This window comes from Xiphophorus couchianus, chromosome 23 (assembly GCF_001444195.1).
Source record: "Xiphophorus couchianus chromosome 23, X_couchianus-1.0, whole genome shotgun sequence".
NCBI lineage: Eukaryota > Metazoa > Chordata > Actinopteri > Cyprinodontiformes > Poeciliidae > Xiphophorus > Xiphophorus couchianus.
In genome coordinates this window covers 5,902,878-5,925,927 of record NC_040250.1, presented here as the reverse complement: position 1 = coordinate 5,925,927, position 23,050 = coordinate 5,902,878, and the positions used below count along the sequence as shown (strand labels likewise).

The 23,050-nt window shown below is 37.1% G+C and overlaps 1 protein-coding gene across 1 annotated transcript; it reads right to left on the bottom strand.

Moving 5' to 3' along the window:
• Positions 1–386: 386 nt before the first annotated feature.
• On the bottom strand, positions 387–21,180 carry sparc (secreted protein, acidic, cysteine-rich (osteonectin)). Its single transcript, XM_028009104.1, has 10 exons — positions 21,050–21,180; positions 9,901–9,966; positions 8,792–8,845; positions 7,578–7,659; positions 5,584–5,705; positions 4,856–4,976; positions 3,957–4,090; positions 2,836–2,984; positions 2,088–2,236; positions 387–1,161 (listed from the first exon to the last, which is right to left on the bottom strand). The coding sequence occupies exons 2-10, from the start codon at positions 9,955–9,957 to the stop codon at positions 1,133–1,135; spliced, it is 897 nt and encodes a 298-aa protein (XP_027864905.1). The 5' UTR covers positions 9,958–9,966; positions 21,050–21,180; the 3' UTR covers positions 387–1,132.
• Positions 21,181–23,050: the final 1,870 nt, after the last annotated feature.

Here is a 23,050-nt window from a genome sequence, read left to right as displayed (position 1 = left end):
AGTATGCTTGCTTAATTTGGGAGGGATGGAGAAAATGGTTATATCAACTGTCACATAAAGATGCCCTAAACCTGCAAAAAGAAAACTCTTAATGTTTGCAAAAAAATAAAACTGATAATTTTATAATTTTATTAAAATTAAGATAGATTTATTATACCCCTAGAATTTAATTTAAGTTTGCAAAACAGTTCAAAACAGTTAAGCATGTATGCTGCATAAAGCAGCAAGATAAGCTTTCTCATGCTTGAAAGTCCAAAAAATTTCAAAAATGTCACACATGAAAAACAAAGTCTGGCTTGTGGTGCTGTACAGATGTCAAGTCAGATTATCTGGGTAAAAAAGTCTTTTGCAGAGAAGACTGATGCAGATATGGAGCCATGCTCAGATGTTTTTGAAGACATTTATTCAGGAAACGAACTAGACCGAGCTCTTTAGGTCACAAAAAACAAAAAAACACGGTGAGAAAAACTCTCAGCCTGCGAGGTTCCCCCCTCATTAGCAAATAATTTTTTAAAACTTATTTTCAAATATAAGCACACACACGCACTGCTTTTAAGAGCACAGATTTGTCTGGAAATTGATAAAAAAAATTACAACTTTGCTACCAGTAGTCAAACTGCTAAAAAAATACACAAAATGACAGTAAAAATGAAGGAGCCCACCACCAAAAAAGTGCAAAAACTGAAAAGTAAGTTTAGTAGGAAGCAAGCAGGGGAGCATTTATTTAGAAACTTTATTTTTGACTTAACAGTTTCATTCTTCTGGTCTCAACTGGTCCCAAATAAAAAAAGCCCTGAACACATCATGGAACAGACAGCATATAAAATATCAATGTAAATTTACATCGGAGGTCTTTAGTTTTTACCTTATTGGGTTTTTGTTAAAAAACAAACAAAAGAATTGAAATGTTCACAAACACATGCTGTTATTGCAGACTATGAACTTTTATAGTTTTGGAAGGTTTTTTTTAGTGGTATAGCTAGAAAAGATAATTAATAATAAGAAAGTAACACAAAACTTGCAGTTAGCACCTTAATTGTATTCTCTTTATTAACTTATGGATCATCAACACCTTGTCCGGTTAGTAGCGACTAGAAGTTTCTCTCAAACTGTTGCTGCCCATCAGAGGAACTTAGATGATGAAGTCTTTGTCCACATCCTCTGCAAACACAAAGAAAACATATTAATGAGTTAGAGTGTGATGACAACGTAAAGATCAATTCACAAGTACTTACAAATGCTTAACTCCTAAAAGCCAAACATCAGATTATAATGGAAACCACGTAATAGTTTCAAGACAATAAAAACGCACATATTTACATATGTGGTGAAAAGGAAGTATGTCCTCAATTAATTCCAAACAAATTCCACACTGTTATAATTTATTAAACAAACATAAAAACTAAATTAAACTGCTGTATGTTAAGTACTTTCTTGCTGATTATGTGGTATTTAGGAAGAGAAGTGCCAGCCATGTCCTGATCATTAAATGCACTTAATCAATATGTTGTAATCAGTGTAATCTCCTCTGTAAAAGTATAAGTTTTAGCAGTTTGTTGCTATGGTGAATACTGGTACCGTAAGTTAATACGCTGCTAAGCAGGAAAAACATCAGCAATCATCTTTAATAAGCAACTGTTGTTGTCCACCATGCTGAGAACAGTTATAAGATAATTTAAAAGTAATTTGAAGTCCATCACTCAAAAGATTATCTGCAAGTGAAAACATTTAAAGACAGCTGCCAATCTTTCATGCAATGTTCAGAGAAATGATGAATACACTCAAGAGTTCTTAAACTCTACTGGCTGTGAAAAAAAAAATCAAGGCGTTGCAATGGCCTAGTCAAAACCCAGAAAATAACAAGATTGAAAAGTTGTGCTTCCTGGATTTGTTACAAATAATGGCAGTGTGGAATCTGTTGTGTTTAACCTTGAGGTTAAAGGTAAATTTTTCTGTCTTTAAATTAAAATTTCATCAGAGTTTAAATTCTAAAGATAAAACATAGTCTAGAGTTCAGGCTGTGTCAAAGGTCACAGGTTAATATAAAAAATTTAACAGGAGCATTTTGTCCACCAGTTGTCACTCACGCTCTTTGATGCCAAAGCAGGAAGCCCACTCCTCCAGGGCGATGTATTTGTCGCCGTCGGCATCACAAGTCTCGAAGAAGCGAGTGGTGCAATGCTCCATGGGAATGAGGGGAGCACGCAGGGGGGCGAGCTCTGAGTGGGTCAGGTATCTGATGAAAAACAAAAACAGCATTAATCATGTTTTATAGCGTAAAAACTTGACTGAATAATACCAGGGCAGAAATGATACTTGGATACACTATGTATATTTTCCCTTCCAAAACAGTCATTGAACATTCAGCAGGGAAACCAAGACATTCCTCTCCACAAACACTCTTTGAAATTCCTTCATGGGGATCCTAAAGCAAACCCAGAACTGGAAGGACATATTCTTAAGAAAAGCATCTTGATCAGCAGCCTGAATGCCCTCAAAGGTTCATTTCAGAACAGTTGCATATCTCCAGCTCCAAACAGTATGCATACAAAATCCAGTCACCTATGGGAAGCTAACTTCAGCTTCCCTTACCTTTCTCCCAACCAATAGGAGACAGAATTTTCCAAAAACACTAAAATACTCCTGGATGGTGGTAATAACGGGGATATTAACTTAAGTTTGCTGCACAAAGCAACCATATCAATATTGGATACATTCATTTTTTCCTTTTTTTATATTGAGAGGTGCTAAGTGTATCAGTGCTACTGCAGCATAGCTGAAGGAGCCAAGTAGATCTCCAAACATATTCCATCAGCATGTTTTCCACATCCTTACCCGTCGACGGGGTGCTGGTCAAGCTGGCCGAACTGCCAGTGGACGGGGAAGATGTACATGTTGTAGTTCTTCTCGAAGTCGCGGGCCAGGAGGTCCAGAGAGTGCTCACCAGCCTGCAGCCTCTTCTCGTTCTCAAAGATCTTCTTCACCTGAAAAACAGGACAGGTGTGGTTTTATATCCGAGATTCCGAATGGAAAATCCATCCATCCATCCATCCATCTTCTGTGCACCCTTGTCCCTAATGGGGTCGGGAGGGTTGCTGGTGCCTATCTCCAGCTACGTTCCAGGCGGGAGGCGGGGTACACCCTGGACAGGTCGCCAGTCTGTCGCAGGGCAACACAGAGACATACAGGACAAACAACCATGCACACACACACTCACACCTAGGGAGAATTTAGATAGACCAATTAACCTAACAGTCATGTTTTTGGACTGTGGGAGGAAGCCGGAGTACCCGGAGAGAACCCACGCATGCACAGGGAGAACATGCAAACTCCATGCAGAAAGACCCCGGCCGGGAATCGAACCCAGGACCTTCTCGCTGCAAGGCAACAGTGCTACCAACTGCGCCACTGTGCAGCCCGAATGGAAAATCAATGGGCTATTTAAAATGTATTTTTAAGAGCAACGTGGGATGTTAGGAAGTTAATAATTCAGTTATTTTAGTTTTTCCCCTCATTTAAAAGCAAATCAAACATCACTACAGTTAGCCATCTGCTTGCATCTCTTCATTTCTTTAACATCCTGATGCAGCATATCAAGAATGAGTTACAATATCAGAACAACAACAGCTTGGAGGGTCATTATTTTGAGATGAACTCTCGCTAAACTAAGAGTTGATTCAGGATAGATCAATGCAATCCAGCCTGCCAGCTGAAGTGGGCAGGAGAGCAATTAGTCTTTAATAATCAAATCTCAAACTTAAAATTTCTTCAAGTATGTTAGCAACTATTTATGCAGCAGATTAGTATTTTATACCCTTTCAAACATGTGATAGTGTCACATTTTTGTTGATTCCAACTATTTAGTGAGTTACAGGCTTTTGATCAAGAAAAGTTTGTAACAATGGCTGAAAAGAAGAAAAGCACTCATGCATGTCCTTTAATGTGCATTTTCTCACCCTAAGCTTCTGCTTCTCGGTCAGCATGTTGTTGTCCTCGTCGCGCTCGTACAGAGTCACCAGAACGTTCTTCAGCCAGTCCCTCATGCGGAGAGGGAACTCGCTCAGCTCGTTGTCCAGGCAGGGCTCGATGTCTGCACAGAGCAAATAGTCATCATTTAATACAAATAATTAATATAAACTTTAAAGCATATGCTTAACATCTTGTTTAATGACTTAAGGAAAACTATTTGTATAAGACAAAACATTTTACAAGTTTTGCAAACTTCAAACTGCATTTGCCTTTAATCAGTTTGATTAAAGACAAATGTTTTTGTTTTTGTTTTTTCTTCATCTTACCTGTGAGCTCATGTTTAACTATTTAACATGACTCAGATCTGTTTACCCTCAACTATGCCACAGACTGAATACTGTTTTCTTCTTGTAAGCTGAGATGTGCCATGATCTCCGTCCGAACCCCACTGCCCTGACTCATCTCCCTGAGCTGCATGTGTCACGTTCAGAGAGAACAGACAAAGAAATGCAGCCAGCGTGTCTGGACAGAGCCTGCAGAATCCGACATGACAGTCCAACCCACCCATCAATCTCAGCAGAGAGTGCAGACATGAGAAGAGACAGTACTCAGCTCCTTCACTTTTTCACACATGTGAGAGGGAACTACACTGCACATGTGCGCAAGCAAGACACTGGTGAAGCCAGCAGGGTGTCAAACCAAATAGTAGTCCAATCCACAAAGTGGCACAAGAGAAAGAGGCATAAATTCTACTTAAGGTTTGCTTTTTCTTTACTTAACTAATATCGGCAGATCTTAAATCGTATTGCATCATCTTGAGTTATACACTGCAGAGAGTGTTGCTTTAAAGTATGTTATACAGTGTTGGAAGAGTTCAAGCACTCACATTTGCAGGGTCCAATGTAGTCCAGGTGCAGCTTGTGGCCCTTCTTGGTTCCCTCCAGAGCGCACTTGGTGGCAAAGAAGTGGCAGGAGGAATCAAAGGTCTTGTTGTCAGTGCCGCAGACCTGAAAACAAAAATCAACTCAAGTAAAAATGCAGCGGTTTGTAAAATAGATGCTAATTTTATTAGAGACAAATGTATTTTCACACAAATGTTTTTGACCCCTTTCAAACTGAGAAGTTTAGAAAAAAAATCCATCTTAGGTTTGGATACATTTATGCAGTGCAGAATTATATGGTGACCCATAGTTTCTACAAAAAGGTCTTTAAAAAATATATAACTGAAGCATTTTTATTTATTCTGCTTTTCTTTTTTTAGTTCATCAAAATGCTGTATGTTCCAAACTTGTGAAATCCTATAGGACAAGACTAAGTGTTGCACTTTTGGCAAAAGATTATACATTAATGATATATATGGCTTGTTTATATGGCTTATCGTTCTCTGTATGGGTTGTAAATTCTTTGTTGTTTATAGTTTCTTTTTTTTTTTACCCAAACAAAAGGAAGCACTGCTGACTCTTGGTGAGAAAGAGGGGGAACAATGGGTAAAAATCAGAGTGTGTAATGTTTATTTGCTTTTTCTTTTACAAAAAGGGTTTAGTACCTCATGTTGAATAGATATTATGTATGATAGATAGATAGGTGATAGACAGGTATCACTGGTTAACTCACATGCTCAAACTCTCCTTCGGCAGCAGGGCAGGTGGAGGGGTCCTGGCACACACACATGGGGGTGTTGCTGTCATCAACCTCACACACTTTGCCCTTCTTGCAGTGGTAGTTCAGGCAAGGATCTACAAGAAAAAACAAAAATATATTAATGCAGAAGTTAAGGACACAATTTTGTAAAAGCTAAATAGCTTCAGCAAAATTGTTCAATATTTTAGGTTCTTAATTTTTACTTTAGCTGCTGCTGTTTGTGCATTTTGATTTATATCCCAGTTTAAATTACTGAATCAGTGAACCAAAAGTTTGAAACTTGTGAAAGTTATTATCCATTGTTGTTCAAACTAGATATATAATTTTCAACTCTACTTTTCTGAAGCAAAAATAGCATTTTCCCACTAACACAGTAAGACTCTACAACAAATATATAATAATGGAGCATCTCTGTCTGATCCATGTGGAAATCTTTCACATTATTAAACAGAATGTACTGTTTATTTGACAAAAAATTACTTTTAATAGAAAAATGTCCAATGGTTATGACAAATTCCAGCTAAACAGGAATGTAAGGAACAGCAGCCAGACAGGAAACACAGATGAGTTCTTTGGAAAAAAAATCTAGGATTAAGACCAATTTCTCTTCAGAAAAACAGTTTCCACATTTTCCTCCCTGGATTATGAAATAACTGGAATCCTGGACTTGAGGAGTCGAAGATTCCAGGTTGTTCATAAATACATCAAAGTTTATGCCATAGTTGCAAATGACACCCAGAAGAATTTTCTTTGAATTAGCTGAAGAAGCATCAAGTATTTACTTCCCCTCCAACCACTAGCTTTGCAGTATTTGCTTGAAAAACTTTTAAGGGCTAAATGACATGTTGAAAACTAAATGTTGACAGACTTTTCAGAGCTTGAGATGCTGACGACATTGAGGAAAAAAGTGAGAGTTACAAAATGGTGACAGATGTTTGGAGAAATTGGGAGGACGGTCTGATGTGAACTAATGCTGATCACTGATTACAATGTCTGTCTAAATGCCGCCACACTTCTTGAGTTTCTAATTACTGTTACTGTCTCAGTCTGTAACTCAGCTATTTTCTTAACTTTCTTTTCTTTAGTGAATAAATCATCATTTAATTGTTTATTTTTTTTAAGTCAATTTTGAGCTTTATGCTTTATGGTCACGACTTTTGTCTTGCATAGCCCATTGTGTTATGCACAGTCGCCCACAGTTCATTCCAAACCTAACATCTGTATTGTTCAGCTATTTTTGGCTACATTGCACTTACTTTCTGTCCTTAACGTTTTCTAAACATATTTCTCAGTCTTGGGCATGAAAACAAACAAAAAATGATCATGAGCTACATACTTGAACACAATTGGAAAAGAGAAAGTGCAAAAAATGTGAAGTATATTCTTTAATATGCCCTAAACTGTTTTAAACAGCCTGTAGCCTCTCCAGTCTTCAACTTTTGCTGCTTATTAAGTTTTCTGCGGTTGAATTGCCTCTTTAAGATGGGTGGAACATATAATCACAGGCATCTGCATGCAGAACGAGGCAGTCTGTCATTATGTCTGCTTAGTGTGCCAGCTTGAGCCTCGAGCGAACCCTGCAGCCTCTGCATAGCTGCACCCAGTCTCCAGAATGCAGCCGAAATACTTTAAGGTTGTTTATCAAAAAATACTGCTGCTGTAGACAAAAATAATTAAAGCAGCCTTTTGTGTCAAAATTAATCCTCTTAGACGTGTTTGCACAAAAGTATAATCATGCATACTGGGGTGTACCTAGATTTTTAACCCTTCATGTAGAGAATTAGGCTATGCTAAAACACTCCCAGATATTGTTTACACTATGTTTATGCTTTATTTGCATTAGGTGTGAACTTGGTTCCTAACAAGCCATTTAGAGTTAATTTTAGAGGGTTTGGCTTCCTGCTGAAGCAAGAGATGTTTATGGTTTAGATAATCAATCTTCCTATATTAACAAGTTACAAACTTACTCTCAACAACATCTTCAATCTCGATGGCTTCATCAAACTCTCCAACCTCCACCTGCACTGGGTTGGTTCCCACCTCTGTTTCCTGGAACGCAGCACATGCCAGAGGTCAGGTTTTGAACAAATGATCAATAATCTTTTGGAACATCTAGTTTCAGATTCATTTCTCCATGGTTTCCTCAAACTACTCATTGTTTGCCTTCAAAAAGGCTTGAAACATCACCAGTCCTCCCTGAAGGCCAACAGAGTCTGAGAGACCAGAAGATCCAGCAATAAAAAACAGCTGGATCCACATGTGGTCAGGCCAAAAAAGAAAACAAACCTAATGGTTTCCTGGCTAGCTTAACCAGTGGCTAAAATTAACAGCTGTGGGATCTCTGGTCCCTCTGGACCTCTGGAGCAGGAAACCATAAAACGTTCACATGAAAGCCCAAGATTTTCTTTTGAATAAATTTGTCTAAAATCCAGCGCTGCTAAAAACATATTATGCTGTTGAAGTTGGTATTTTCTTACAATAAGGAAAATTACTGAACATGAAGCAAATTTTCCTTATTGACAATTGACTAGTAAAAGTGTTTTGAGGTGCAATTCTGGCAGAAAGATTGAAAGCTGGAATTTTTACTTTAATACCTCATCTGGTTATGGGACTGACAATAGCAACACAAACTCAACTTTCTGCTGTTTTACTTGGTGGTTAAAGTCCATTAATGACTTAATTACAGCATGTTAGTTAGCTGCTAATATTTACACAAAAGCTCACAGCTTGTACAAGTCTGTGAAACAGTTCTCTGTCTTCAAATCTAAAAAATCCAAAGTTGTGTCACAGATCAAATTTAAGAACAGCTGTGGGGTTTGGAAAACATATCACAGACGCCTAACAGAAGAAATGCCTCAGGAGGAAATTAAAGTATTTAAAAGTTTATACCAGTTTACAGAATCAGGACAAATGAAATGTTAGTTTATGTAAGTTAGTTATTCATTATTTCCCTTTGTTGCTATTATTGTGTTTTGCAGAGAAACCCCACTAAATAAGGAATTAACTAGCACTTTAATGACAACCAAGTCATTTTCTGTGCTTCAGAGAATTTCTGCGGTTCTCTCAGGGGCTTTCCTGAAATATTGAAATAAAATTATAGAGTTTAATTCAAGGTAGAGTGAAAGAAATACATTGAAGAAGAAATAAATGAAAAAACAACAAAAAAATAATCTGGACTGACCTCAACAACTGGCTCTTCAGTAACCAGCTCCTCCACAACTGGCTCCTCCTCAGCCTGCAACACAAAAACAGGAATGATCTGATTACAGACACACAGAATGTCCACACAATGAAAAACTGAATATACGTGAACGAGACAACAGAGCAACTCTCAGTGGAGGAATTGGCCTTGGAAAAATTGTTAATCCAAACAAACTTTACAGGGGAAAGCACAGTTAGAACTACAGAGGAAGTCTATAAAACAATGAGGGGTGATCACGGGAAAGAAGACGTCATCGAGAACAGTGAGTACAGACCGGAAAGACAGTTCTTCCTGGCTCTGCCTCTCAGACCTCATTATAAGGCGTTAGGTTATCCTGAGCTATACCTGTAGTTATGCTGCTACATGTTTATTACCACATTTCCTCTCATTCTTCTCCTACTACTCTTCTATTTGCGTTATTTCAACAGTTATTTTTATGTTTTCTCTCAGTTTTTTCTCTCCCTGGAAGCTACATCTAGACTGGCGTTTTGTTTGGCTTTGATATCTTTATGAAGAAGAACATCGGCTGACATAACGCTGCTATCAACAAATCTTTCTACCTCTTTAGCTATTAACTTTTTACTTTCCATTGACATAGAAATTACTACTATATCAATTCTTCTGTTTCTTTTTGTGTATTTGCTCTACCTTCTCCCACAGTAGGACATGGTAGATGGCCACTTTTACTGAGTCAGGTTCTGGTTCTGTTGCCAATTTCTTCCTATTAAATAGGAGTTTTTTCTCCCCACTGTTGCTACATACATGCTCCAGTATGAGGATTGGTATAAAGCCATCGACACGACACTAAATGGTTGTCGAAGACAAAGTGCTGCAAGTCACTGACTCTATGTGTTTCCTTAGACAGAAAGTTTGTAGCTAATTTCAGTAATTAACTGAGCTTAATGTACTGTTGGATAACTACAATCAATTGAAATGTGTGTGATTGAATTGAAATTGTTGTTTGTAAAGTGCTTTGAGGTTACATTTATTCTGGAATGGCACTATGTAAATAAGCTGAATGGAATCAAAAAGGGAAAATGCTCGCAAAAGGATAAGGACTAGAAATGGCCACAGAGACTTGAACTTACAGGAGCAGCGATGGCGTGGCCAGCCAGGCACAGGAGGAAGACGATCCACACCCTCATCTTCAAAGACTGTAAGGAAAGAGAGAGAAACAATTCAATTTTTCTATTTGTCATCAAAATCAAGAGTGCAGGAGATGCTTTAGAATAACAGATGACATAAAGCCTTAATATATTTGTGTAAACATTTGCAGTTCCACTTCTTTATTTGTTCCAGATGTTGTTTTCAGAAATTGCCGTGCATTCAGGGATAAACTTCTCAGAGTTTTTTGTGAATACAAATTTTACTAACTTCAACATCTTAGTTTATAAAGTATAGAGATGCACAGGTCATTCCTGATCTAATGACCTGTGCAGCTGAAGAGGTCAGATGACAGGAAATCTGATTAGTTTCCTGATGGAAGGAATTTTGACACTGCAAATAAGATGTACAATAGCAATCAGATTCTGATTGAGTTTAAGTCTGATAACTATTTGAAAACCCAGAATCTAGAATCTGATCAAAAGCAACACATTAAAAACAAAGTCAGCAATTCTTAGTACTTCTTGGTTGTTTTATGACAATCAGGTCTTTAAATCTAAGAGTTTGCTCTGTCATGCCATGTCTATGTTCAGTTTTGAAATCTTTTGTATCCAGACCTTTCTTTCTTCATTATGGTTTAATGACAATTTTTGTATTTTAGGAGGAATTGCTGATTTGTTCTGTTTCTTTAAAGTATTTGGAACAGTTGAGGATATTTTTGATCCTTGTTTGTCTTGGTTTGTAACTCCCTACATCTGCTCTTCATCAGTCCTTATTTAGTAATCACCATTTTGGTTTCCTGCTTATGTTTTCTGGTTTCATGTCTTGCTCACAGTTTGTTTTAAGTTGCAGGATTAAAGATCCCCAAACCATCTTTCTCAAACAAATTGAGAACACATCACATATTATGTGAGTCCAGACTTTAGAAATATGAATTTTGCAAAATATCAAGATATCATTTGGTGATGGACATCTTTTTTTTTTTACCCTTAGGTCACATACTAGTATTTTCCACATCCAGTCAGTCTGTTTCCCTACTCATGTAATGTCATAACGTATCATCTACTTTGGTAATCACTAAAAACGTTTTGTTGTTTTTACATTGATCTTAATTCAGAGATCATTTACTTTTTAAATGGCAAAAAAAAAATAGACAAGTGATTTTGAACACACATATGGAAACCATTTGAAAAACTGAACCTGCTAAAAAGAAACTAGCAACACAGTTCAAGGGAGGGTTGTACAATTACGGTAAAGTGAGGTGATTAAGAATTACTGCAGATAATGTCACACATGGGGATGTTCATTGAAACTTAAGATATTTTATATACATGCTCTCTATTAAACACAAAAATAAAGTCAGTAAAAAACATGCTTGAATCATGTTGCTTGATTTGAATCTGCTTATAGGATTTATTTTAAATAACTTTTCTTATTGCAATTATAACAAATTGTAATATTAAAAGAGACACTAAAGATTAAATGTCTAAAATCATATATATGTACTGCACAAATTGTATGACACCTGTCAAATTTTAAACCACCCACTTATCCACAACAACACAATAAACAGTGTTATAACGGTCTGTGGTTACGCCTTTGCTCAAGGAACTTCATTAGAAAATAATCTCAAGGGTTCAAAGAGGATTTTTGCATTGTGCTGCATTAATCAAAGCACATAGTAGCTACTGAATGTGTCAAATTAAGCTTCAGAAATGTTTCTGCACAGAGACTGTGTTGACATTTGAGTGGAAACTATCGTGTCAACAGGCTCCTGTCTTTATGTGCACTTTCACTCAACATTTTTCCTTGAACTGAGGCAACATGTTTTCATTCCTAACTTATTCCACTTAGGTCTCAGCTTCAAAATAATGACCTCCAACATCTTTTCTGAATTTTCCTTTGTATTTATATATGTAAAAAACCAATTCAAGTAGTACCTGTAATGATATTATGGTTATGGAATTAAAATATAACTGCTTTAGAAGCCACTTAAACTAATATTCATTACCACTTGTATGAGATTTCAGTTAGTTTTATCATTTGCTCCAATTTTTTATACAAAATTATAGAAACTGAAATGTTTATACAATTGTTGAGAGAACACTATCCATCCATCCATCCATTTTCTGTTCACCCTTGTCCCTAATGGGGTCGGGAGGGTTGCTGGCGCCCATCTCCAGCTACGTTCCGGGCGAGAGGCGGGGTACACCCTGGACAGGTCGCCAGTCTGTCGCAGGAGAGAACACTATTCTGTTACAACTTTTTAAACATACATAATTTGTTTAAAAGACAGTTAAAACTAAACTTTTTGTGTTTGCTTCATCTTGTACAAATATTGTGACTGCAATTGTCTGTTGTTTGTGTATTATCCCAATTCCTTGGTAATTACAACATAAATTATCAATCAATCAATCAATCAAATTTTATTTGTATAGCACATTTCAGCAGGAAGACATTTCAAAGTGCTTTACATCATTACAAACACAGAAACACAATGCAATATAGAATCAATAATCAAAACAAAGCATTAAGTCAAGTTCCATCAATAAATTTGTAATTGATTACATTTCAAATACAATTCTAAACAGGTGGGTTTTTAGTTGAGATTTAAAAGAAGTCAGTGTTTCAGCTGTTTTACAGTTTTCTGGAAGTTTGTTCCAAATTTGTGGTGCATAGATGCTGAAAGCTGCTTCTCCTCGTTTGGTTCTGGTTCTGGGGATGCAGAGCAGACCAGAACCGGAAGACCTGAGAGATCTGGAAGGTTCATACAACAACAGCAGATCTTTAATGTATTATGGTGCTGAGCCGTTCAGTGATTTATAAACTAACAACAGTATTTTAAAGTCTATTCTTTGAGCTACAGGGAGCCAGTGGAGGGACTTTAAAACTGGTGTTAATGTGCTCTATCTTCCTGGTTTTAGTGAGAACGCGAGCAGCAGCATTCTGGATCAGCTGCAGCTGTTTGATTGATTTGTTGGACAGACCTGTGAAGACGCTGTTGCAATAATCAATACGACTGAAGATGAACGCATGGATGAGTTTCTCTAGATCTGGCTGAGACATCAGTCCTTTAATCCTGGAAATGTTCTTCAGGTGATAGAAGGCCGACTTTGTAACTGTCTTTATGTGGCTCTGGAGGTTCAGGTCAGAGTCCATCACTACTCCCAGGTTTCGGGCCTGATCGCTGGTTTTCAGTTGTAATAACTGAAGCTGTGCATTGACTCTAGATCGTTCCTCTTTAGGTCCAAAAATAATAACTTCAGTTTTGTTTCTGTTCAACTGGAGAAAGTTTTGGCACATCCACACATTTATCTGTTCTAAGCATCTGTTCAGTGATTGGATGGGCTCTGAGTCACCTGGTGACATTGTAATGTAGAGCTGTGTGTCATCTGCATAGTTATGGTAGCTAATATTATTTCCTGTTATAACCTGAGCTAGTGGGAGCATATAAATATTGAATAAAAGGGGTCCTAGGATTGAACCTTGGGGTACCCCAAATTAGACCTCTATCAACAATTTCACTCAATTTATTCTAAATCTGATCTTTCAGATGGATTTTCTGCACAAAACACAATATAGAAACACCCTATTTTTAAGCATGGTAACTGGTTGTTATTCAGTTTACAGTTTCTTGCCTTTTCACCACAAAATCTAACATTAGACGTACATTTGGGATTTTTTATCTACGACAACAGTACTATTATCGAACAGAATCTGTTTGAAAATATCACTTTATTAATTAAAAAGAACATAGTGCATATGTTCTGTTTTAGCTGCCATGAGAAAAGTCTTTGTCTGAGAATCTGTTTCCCCCCTTGCGCGTCCTGTCTGAGCATTCGTTGTTTGAAACTCAATGAAGAATTTCTCTTGATGTAGAAGAAATAAAGGTTCCTTTGTTTGGTAAAGGCGTGTTGCATTGCTTAGTCTTTCTCTCTTTCTGGGTAGATTATTCCCTTCTTCAGCTCCATGAAATCAGCTTCCTCCCAAACATCCAAAAAGGTCTGTTAGGCATCAAAGACTCATGTTAGCAGAGGCCACGTGTAAAAGTCAAAGTCCGAACTGTTTTAAATAAATAAAAATATCGGAATTAAACAAAAAAAAAACATAGACAAACAGCCTGTCTTTTGGTATTGTTTTGTTTTTCTTTAGCTGGTTGAAAATTATTTTATGCAGTAACAGAAGCAGTAATACAGACAGATCTTAACAAAGGGAAGATGAATAAAGTTTATGCTTTTTTAAACCAATACTAGAGTAATTAGCTTCAGTTTTGACGTCTTCAATTGGAAAATTCAACTTTGTAAAGTTTCTTCATGATGTGGGATTGGTTTCAAGACTGAAGAAGCTCTTTGCTGAGTGGAGTTAAAGTATTCATAACACGAAGCATCAGAATAGGTTGACATGTTCAGACTCATGCAGCAATATTTTGTTTGCACTCAGTAATCTGTTGTCTGACAAACCTTCCAGCAGAGTGAAATTCTGACATTTAAATGAGAGAGGTTTGCTATGCTGTTCTGCAAACACACTCAGCTGTGTCTGACAGGCATGTTTGCTTTGGGTTTAATTTGAATTCTTTTCTGGGAGTGAGTTGCACCTAGAGACAGCAGAAAAAGACAGCAGAGTCATGCTGTACTGCAACAGTATCGACACGGTACCTTCATATCTAATCTTCAAATTACTGAACTTGTCCTCTTCATAAAATGAACATTGTGGTGGAAATAACTAATAACAATATACATAATCTGTTTTCAAAATGCACAGCAGTTACTACTACAACCATCATCCCTCTACCAACACAAGACACAACAGCCATTTACAACCACTTACACCCGAAGCACCTTAAAACACAATAACAGCTGAACACAACAGTATAACTCAAAACCTCTACCACAGACATTAATTTTTATTTTGTAAAACCACTGTTTACCTTCATCCTGCTTATCTACTGTTATTGGGTCCTTCCACATAAATAAATTTAAAAAACCCTCTTTAAATAACAACCAAAACAACTTTTAGTCAACTTTCACTCAATTAGTACTTAAACCCATTGGAAATAAAATAAGGAGAAGATGTTGGGGGAATTCCTACCTGTGACCTTTAAACCATGAAATTCCCAATAACTGTTGATGCTAATACTATTTACTATAAACATAAATACATGAATAACATAAATAAATACATGCTTCAGTCTGTATATCTGCTTTTGGCCTCGTGTCAAAGAAAAAAATCTTCAAATTAAGTCTGAAATCTATAACTAGGATGGTAACACTAACAATACAATGCCAGTAGCCGACTATACTAATTGTATTATACCTTCCAAAATTTCCACCATAAGCTACTCAATAAGAAATTGTAGTTAAGATGTTGAGCACCACTTTAAAATGATTGCCTTACACACTTTGCTCTCTTTTGCTTGTGCTTAATGAAAATGAAAATGAGCCTTCAGCACCAGTTGTGTACATAATCCTGACAAGGTGTGGATTATAAAGAAGTATCAACAATAAATTCAAAACTGTGTAACTGTGAAGATTTTTCTGGTGCAATTCTTGCATATTTTGTGCTGCTTAAGCTAAAAGTACATTTATATGACCTAAGACCTTCAGATTGGTTACCAGTGTTGTCTTGAGTGTTGCTCTTACAGATTTATATTGGTTCTTGGTTTAACCAACAGTTTGCTATACAGAACTTCTAATGCACCTTTATCACTATAAAGCAAAGTGTTTAAAGCAAGTGTCTGCTGTTTGAGAAGGTCCATAAATACCAAGCCAGGAAGTCAAAAACCTAAAGCTTAGAGGTGGAAAATTACAGAAACTTTGGCAGATGCTGTGTCCAAATAACCTTCACAAGTGTGCCTTTGAAGAAGCAGAGCTAACAAAAAGCTTCTGGCGAAGGAGAACTCATTGGCAGATATCAATAAGAAAAAAATATCAAAACGTACTCTGGAAGAGGAGAAAACAGAAATGGTGTCATCTCTAAAGTGTGTGGCGTCAATATTTGACTTGGAGAGGCCTGATGTACTCGTTATTTAGTTTTAAAAGATTCCTGTTTAGTCGAAGAGTCAGGATGGAGGAGGCGGGACTAACTGACATAACAGCAAAACAAATTATTTTATTTGGAAAGCTGCTCTCATAATCAAACAGGACTGAGGCTAAAAGGGAAACTTCAGGCTCATAAAGGGGCCCCTTCTCCCCACAAATCTATTTAATTTGGGTTAGTTAGGTAAGCAAGTGTAAACTTGCTTTGGAGGAAAACAGCCTGAGCTTGAACTGTCACCAATTCACTTTTCTCCTCTAGTTTTGCAGTAATATCTGTTGCTTTTTCCACTGGAGCTTTGAAGGAATTCGTTCTCACCCTCCTCTGTGACATAACAGGCAGGTTTTGGAGGATAAACAGTCTGTGTGACAGCAAACAGTCTGGACAAACAACACTGGGAACAGAGAAATATTTGGAAAATCTCTCAGAATGAAGAGTGATTTCCTGTGTCTGCACCAAGCCCCAGAGGTGGATGGGATAAATTACAGGAATACTCTTAAAATATAAGGAGTGTGTGATGGTTGACTTGCATCTCTATGACATAAACAGACAGAGCTTAGATTTGATCCTGAAAATATCTCCAGTAATTTGTAGTCTTTTATATAATGTTACTGGCGAGTAACATTTGTACTCTGCCAAACCTGGCGAGTAAAATTCCTACATCAGACACTGCCTGTCTGACCAAACCAGAACATGGATGACATCTTTTATGACATCCTCCACCATCTGGATGGATTTTATGGGGCAGCAGAAAACAAACAAATCAAAGAGGTTAAGCAGGTCAAACAAGTGCTTGAAAGTCTGTCAAGACACATAAGAAGGGTAACATTGCATTAGCAGGTGTCTGGCAATTAATTTGAAGAATATTTAATGAGATTGAAATTGCTGCATGAAGAATTTGGTTCCCTCTCTTGCTGAATTTGTAAGTTTGCTCTCTTAAGGAGAAATGATCAGTTTTCTATTTTAAAGAAAGAACACAACAGAACAGGGTGCTGTGGTGGTGCAGGGGCAAAACACAAACCACATATTAAGGCCTTAGTCCTCGTGGCAGTGGTCGCAGGTTTGATTCCCGACCTGGTGACATTTGCTGCATGTCTTCCCCCTCTCTCATTACCCTCTTTAATGTCGAACTACTTTCAAATAAAGGCCACTAGAGCCAACAAAACCTTAAAAAAAGTGCAGAACAAATACTTAAAAGAAAACAACATTTGTTGACACACACAACACTAAGACACTTCTTGTTGCTGGTCACCAGATTTGGGTGGATCTTGGGAGTTTTTGTCTTCAAAGAAACTCTATAAATTATTTGGAGTTTTTATGCTGCTGCTAGGTAACTTGAAAGGTCAGGTTCATCCAAGGATTGTCCATAAGATGGATCACTGCATGACCTTAATGTAATCCTTCTTTGGCCACTGTTCTGTTGCCTTGGTGTTGTTTTGAGTCATTGTCAAAATGAAACACCCATCTGTGACCAATCTCCAAAGTTTAAAGCAGTGCTAACAAAGTGTCTTTAGATCAGAAACATGCTCCTTCTGCGTAGTTATGAAATGATGATCTGATGGAGGCATGCAGCTCCAGAAAAAGAATGAGTGATGGTCAGTTTTTATAAATCAATTAATTAGTTTTATTCTTCTTGATGACCTTCTTGCTGAAAGTCTGCAGCCTTTCTCAGACTTGTTCAGATTTTTTATCTTGATGTCATTTGAGGTTGGAATAGAAGGAGCTGATTTGAAGTACAGGTGTACTTTATAGACACTGCCAAATGCAATGAAAACTGTGTTATCTGTTCTCAAATATTTTGATAGGAAAAGTTATATTTAAGTAAATTTTACCCACTGATTTTAAAATAAATCTCATATTTTACTGTTTTCTAAGTATCTTACATTGTCAACACCTTTCTTGTTTTGATTTTCCTTTTCCTTTTTTCATAAATCTTATTTTTTGGTTGTGTTTCTGGTTCAGGCAGCTGAAAAGGTGCACTCCTGTTGGCCTGCAGTGACTAACAAATTCAATTTTCCTCCCTTGAGATTATTGGCACACCCATTGAATCGTCTGGACAAAGAGCAGTTTTCATGAAAGGGACCTGTGTGAAGGTGGAAGAGAAAAGTCAGGATCTTTGTTAGCCTGGGCTGTTTGTCACCTGACCTCTTTATAACTCAGATTTTCCCTTCCCCCGTTAGAGCTAATCGGATCAAATCCCATGTCTCTGGAATCTGAGAGACCCGGCATACTTAGCAGACTTTTCTTCTACCACTTCACAGTTTTTGTAGCAATAAGTTGCTAGTTGTGCCTCAAAACCATAATGTGATTCCCTGAATTGAACCACTGGAATACTAAAAATATTCCTTCAATTTGATTAATATATCCCAGTTGTGTGTTTGATCTGAACCTGAGATTGTTAAAACTTTTTTCAAAGTGGATTCTGATCAAATCAAGTAATCAAAAATGTCTTTGTATTTCTGTCCTATAAATGAAAGGTCAGAAATACGTTACTCAACATAAAAAAAATCTTTATTTTGTGAAAAACAATAAAGTATAAGCCTTTTAAAAGGATAAAAAAACAAGAAACCAAATAGCAGCGGTAGTGTATTTTTAAACATTTAATTCAATTTGATACCACAAATAATGCAGATTAGAGATTTCTCTAATTTGTTTACAAATCACAAAAAATAAAGAAATTCACTCTGCAGCACCTGGCAAAGAGCTTAAATCCCATCTCATTATTGGGGGGACCATAAACAGAAAAATTTCTCAAGAGCAATTTTGGGGAGGGTCAGCAAAGTTACAGTGAAAAGTAATGTAAGATATGGTTTAAAAAGTTTTTAAACCACCTTCAAGCTGCAGGACCAAAAATGACTAGTAATCAAAACTGATCTGAGTAACTGCTCTTAATAAAATTTCTCATAAACATTGATGTATTGAAATAGCTCCCATTACAAGTTATGGGCTATTCAAATGATAACTTGTTAAGTTGCTTTATTTTAAGCCTTTTTTAGTTTTGCCATGTCTTGGATGATTGAGAACCAACAAGTAGATAGAAATGAATATGTGGCGGGTATTATAACTTAAACATAACACTTCACACCAGGGTTTATATAGAAAAATATTCAGATTTTATTTTGTGGTTTTAAAGGTTCTATGTTGAAGACAGTGAGAAATAAAGCCATAATTTTCTGTTTCTTCTATCTGTTCTCGGCTCCCAAACACAGTTTAATTGCTTTGGTCTTTAAAAGGTTATTTAAATAAAACAAATAGTTGTGCTTATGATTGGAAGTACGTTAATGTGCACAAAGGTTCTACCGTAGTAGTTCAAATTTCATCCAAAAATGTAGAAACAAACAGTTCTAGCAATTTGCCCTAGAATTTTTCTGAGGGAATCAGATCAAAACAAAAATGAGTCTCTATTATTCTCTAATCTTTTTCCATTTCGTGCCTTAATTCTTCATGCCTGCTATGTTTTTCCTCTTATTTTCCTTCTCAGAGGAACAATATCCAGATTTTTCCTTTCCACGTCAGCCTAGACTGCACCATAGTCCTCCTTCTTCCTGTCAAGAGATTACAGCTTTTCTGGATCAGTTTTCCACAGCATCCTTAGCTCCAACACCGCCTCCCCTTCCTTTTCTCCTCCCCTCCTTCTCTTTTTCCTCCTCCAAACACTTCTGCCCAGACCTGCCACCTCAACAATTAGGCACCGGAGACTCAGTTTCGGCTTCACTCTCACTGATGCCAACACATTACTGTGCTTTATTCCCTCTAAATGAGCCTTCAGAGAAATCTTAAACAGGTGTGACGAAAGAGGAAAACAAGAAGTGTTTCTAAATGAAGAAAAGGGAGGAAATTTATCTGGCGGCATAGAAAATGTTGTCCGTTGTAGCTTGTTTTGGTGTTAACATTTGTAGTACAACTACTTTTTAACTAAATGCAACATTAATCAAATTTTCAGATACCTACATAATGCAAATTGTATTACAAAACCTTTTAATATATGTAGCTGCAACAGTGATTGTCATATGATATTTAATCATTTCTGACAGATTTTCTGAGCTCAGATAAAGAGCTGTGATCCATAAAATGTCTTGCCAAATCAGCTGGAAATCATGTTTCTAACCAAACTAGGGAAGCTATGTTTGTCTGACACTAGACTTGTGCATGAAAATGACTTTCTGAAAGTTTCTACATGGTTGTAAGACAAAGAAAATGATCAAATTAAAAGATTTTTAGGTGTCTGCTTTGACTCACAGCAAACAGCTGGTAACTGATCACCGCAGAAACCCACATTCCTTTACATAGGAGTAATCAAGGAATGGAGTCATAGAGGAGATGGAGGGAGGGAAGGAGAAGAGAGGGATATCTGTGGAGAAATGCTCCCATTTCTCTGCCTGGCTTAACTAAAATGTTATCCCTTTTTATCCCTCCCTCTTTTCTTTCCCCAATTTTCACAAGCAGAACTTAATACCCTCTGCAAAACTGGGAAATCTCAAAGCAACAAAGAGCATGGCACTTAATGCATCAAACTAAAGTAAAGAATAAAATTAGCTAAGAAAGGAAAATAAAAATGAACTTGTAGAAAGACTTGTTTGCATCCCTCCTCCCCTACACCAGTGTCCTAATTCCTCTTCCCCCTCCTCCTCCTGTTGCCGATGTGGCACACAATAGCTCCACAGTCAATAATCCCCCAAATCACAGACTGTGTACATATAATGAATGATTTTCCTGGCAGATGTTTGAACAACAAAGAAGCCATTTTCAGCACATTTCAGTTTGAAATGCTTGACAGTAAGTTAGTTTGAAATAAGTTTGCCTAATCAGAAAGACATTAAATTAGAACTGTAAAGTAAGGAAATGTGGGCAAATATAGAAATAAAGATTTTACCTACTTTAGGAAAACAGAAACTCTTTTGAAGAGAATTTCTTAAATCTTACAATGATGAAAACAAAATTTCCCCACACCCATCAGTGGCCAAACTTCACCTTTAAGAGCAGTTTTACAACTGAATGCCAAAATAGTTTCACAAGTTGCAGAAAGCTTTAACTCAGAGTTCAAATAAGGAGAAATATCAATCTGAGGCAGTAACTGCTGGGCAGAGTGAGACCTCTTACCTTCAGCTTTGCAGAGCAGGGACGCTTGGAGAGAAGTCAGCCGTGTGCAGGGCCCCGGGAAGATCTAACTGCCTCACCAGTTCACTCAGAAGACATTTCCAGTGGGACGTCCCAGTCTGGACACAACTCTTGCCCCCCTCCTCCCAGTCTCCTCCTGCACTGGTGGGATGGGCTTAAAACTAACTCTCCACTCCCTTAGGCAGGTTGAAGTTCAAGAGTCTGGCTTGAGAAATTCACTTAAGTTTCTTTACAGATGTCTGAGGTTGAGCATACTTTATCATTTTCTGGCAGGTCTATCTATACAATAGACAAAAAAAATGTCATTTAGTTACTTCAATTTCTTTGATGCATAAAACTTTTAGCGTGGCTCAGAAAAAAACCCTGAATTATTAAACATAAACAACTCAGGTTTAAAGTGAGAACATTCTATCTGCTGTGTGTACATCCAAAAATTATGAAAATATGAGCAACTGTTAAAGGCTGCAATTTACATTTACCAACATAACACCCCAAAACCATCAGTACTCCCACATCTGTCCATGTTCCAGCTCACAGCAGTGTTTGATGCTTATCCATCAACTGCAGCTAACAGAAATGTTGTCTTTCATAGCTTCACATTTCATGGTGTCTTTGTTGCTTTCAGTGATTGATTTGGGAAGGCATCAGTGGGAAAAATACAATATCATCAAGATCAAGGAACATACATTTTTATTTTAGCAATAAAAATGTGAAAATGTTTAGGGATGAGTTAGGTAATAAATTGAATACTAAGCTCTGACCATCTCATGCAGCATTTTAAATAAGAACGAGACCAAGAGATTCGTGGTAACTCTGGAGGAGCTGCAGAGATGCACAGCTCAGGTTGGAGAGTCTGTTAACAACTTATCTATTCATAGTGCACTTTACAATGTAGAGGCTTTAGGCGAGAACAGAACAAAGAAAGAAACTGTATAAAGAAAGCTATCAGAAGTCTCCTTTATAATTTTCCACCAACCGTGTATAGGAAAGATGTTGGTTGGTAAACAATAAAACATGGTGGCAGCAACATTGTAATCATGCTGTGGGGATGCTTTTCTTTATCAGGAACAGGCAAGCTGATCAAAGCTGATAGCCAGATGGAAGGAGTTAAATACCGGGGAGAATTGGTATAAAACTTCCCAACATCTTAAAAGCAAAGCTATAATGACAAGGTTAGAATGCCTCAGTCAAAGTTCAGACCTTAATTAAATTGAGAATCAGTGGTGAGACGTAAACAGTTTTTCGCAGATTTCCTTCATTCAGTCAACTGAGACTGAGAGAATTTGCAATGAACAAAAAGAAATAGAAAGGTAAATCAAATAATGTTGTAACTCATACAAGTTTCTTCAAAGAGTTGTTGTAGCTCCTGATGGCATAGGTCTGTCTCACATTGGCTCTGAAAAAACTCTGACTGAAGACACTCTGTCGGTGTGTAACAATCTGAAGAAGACGTTGCTCCCAGTGGTCCACAATGATCGTCATTTAAAGCAGAATCCTTTTTCCCCATCATCTCTCGAGGATAGAACCAGCCTTCTTTATCAGATTGTTAAGCTTTCCCTGACTCAGAAGCTGCTGCCCCAATGAGGGCACATCTCTCTAAATTGTCCTTTGGTATGAATGCGTGTGTGTGTGTGTATTTGTGTGTCTCTGTGATGGGCTCTCCAGTTTGAACCCTGCCTGTTGCCCAAGTACCGCTGGAGATCTGCACCAGCAACCCTTCAAAGAAAATTGGGCTTAGAAAATGGAAGAACAATATAAAACTCTTCTGTGTTTTAGCTATAAAGGTGCCAAAAACACAATTTGTGACATTTGTTTTATGAAATACAAAAATAAATACAAATGCATAATTTATAAAAGTAATGATTTTACTGTTTTTTACTGTTTTACTCTTTTTTTAAGGCTACAAATGCATGTTTTTTTTAAAAATATTTTTTATAAAATATTTTTATAAAAATATTAGACATTCAGTTCAAAAGTAGAGGT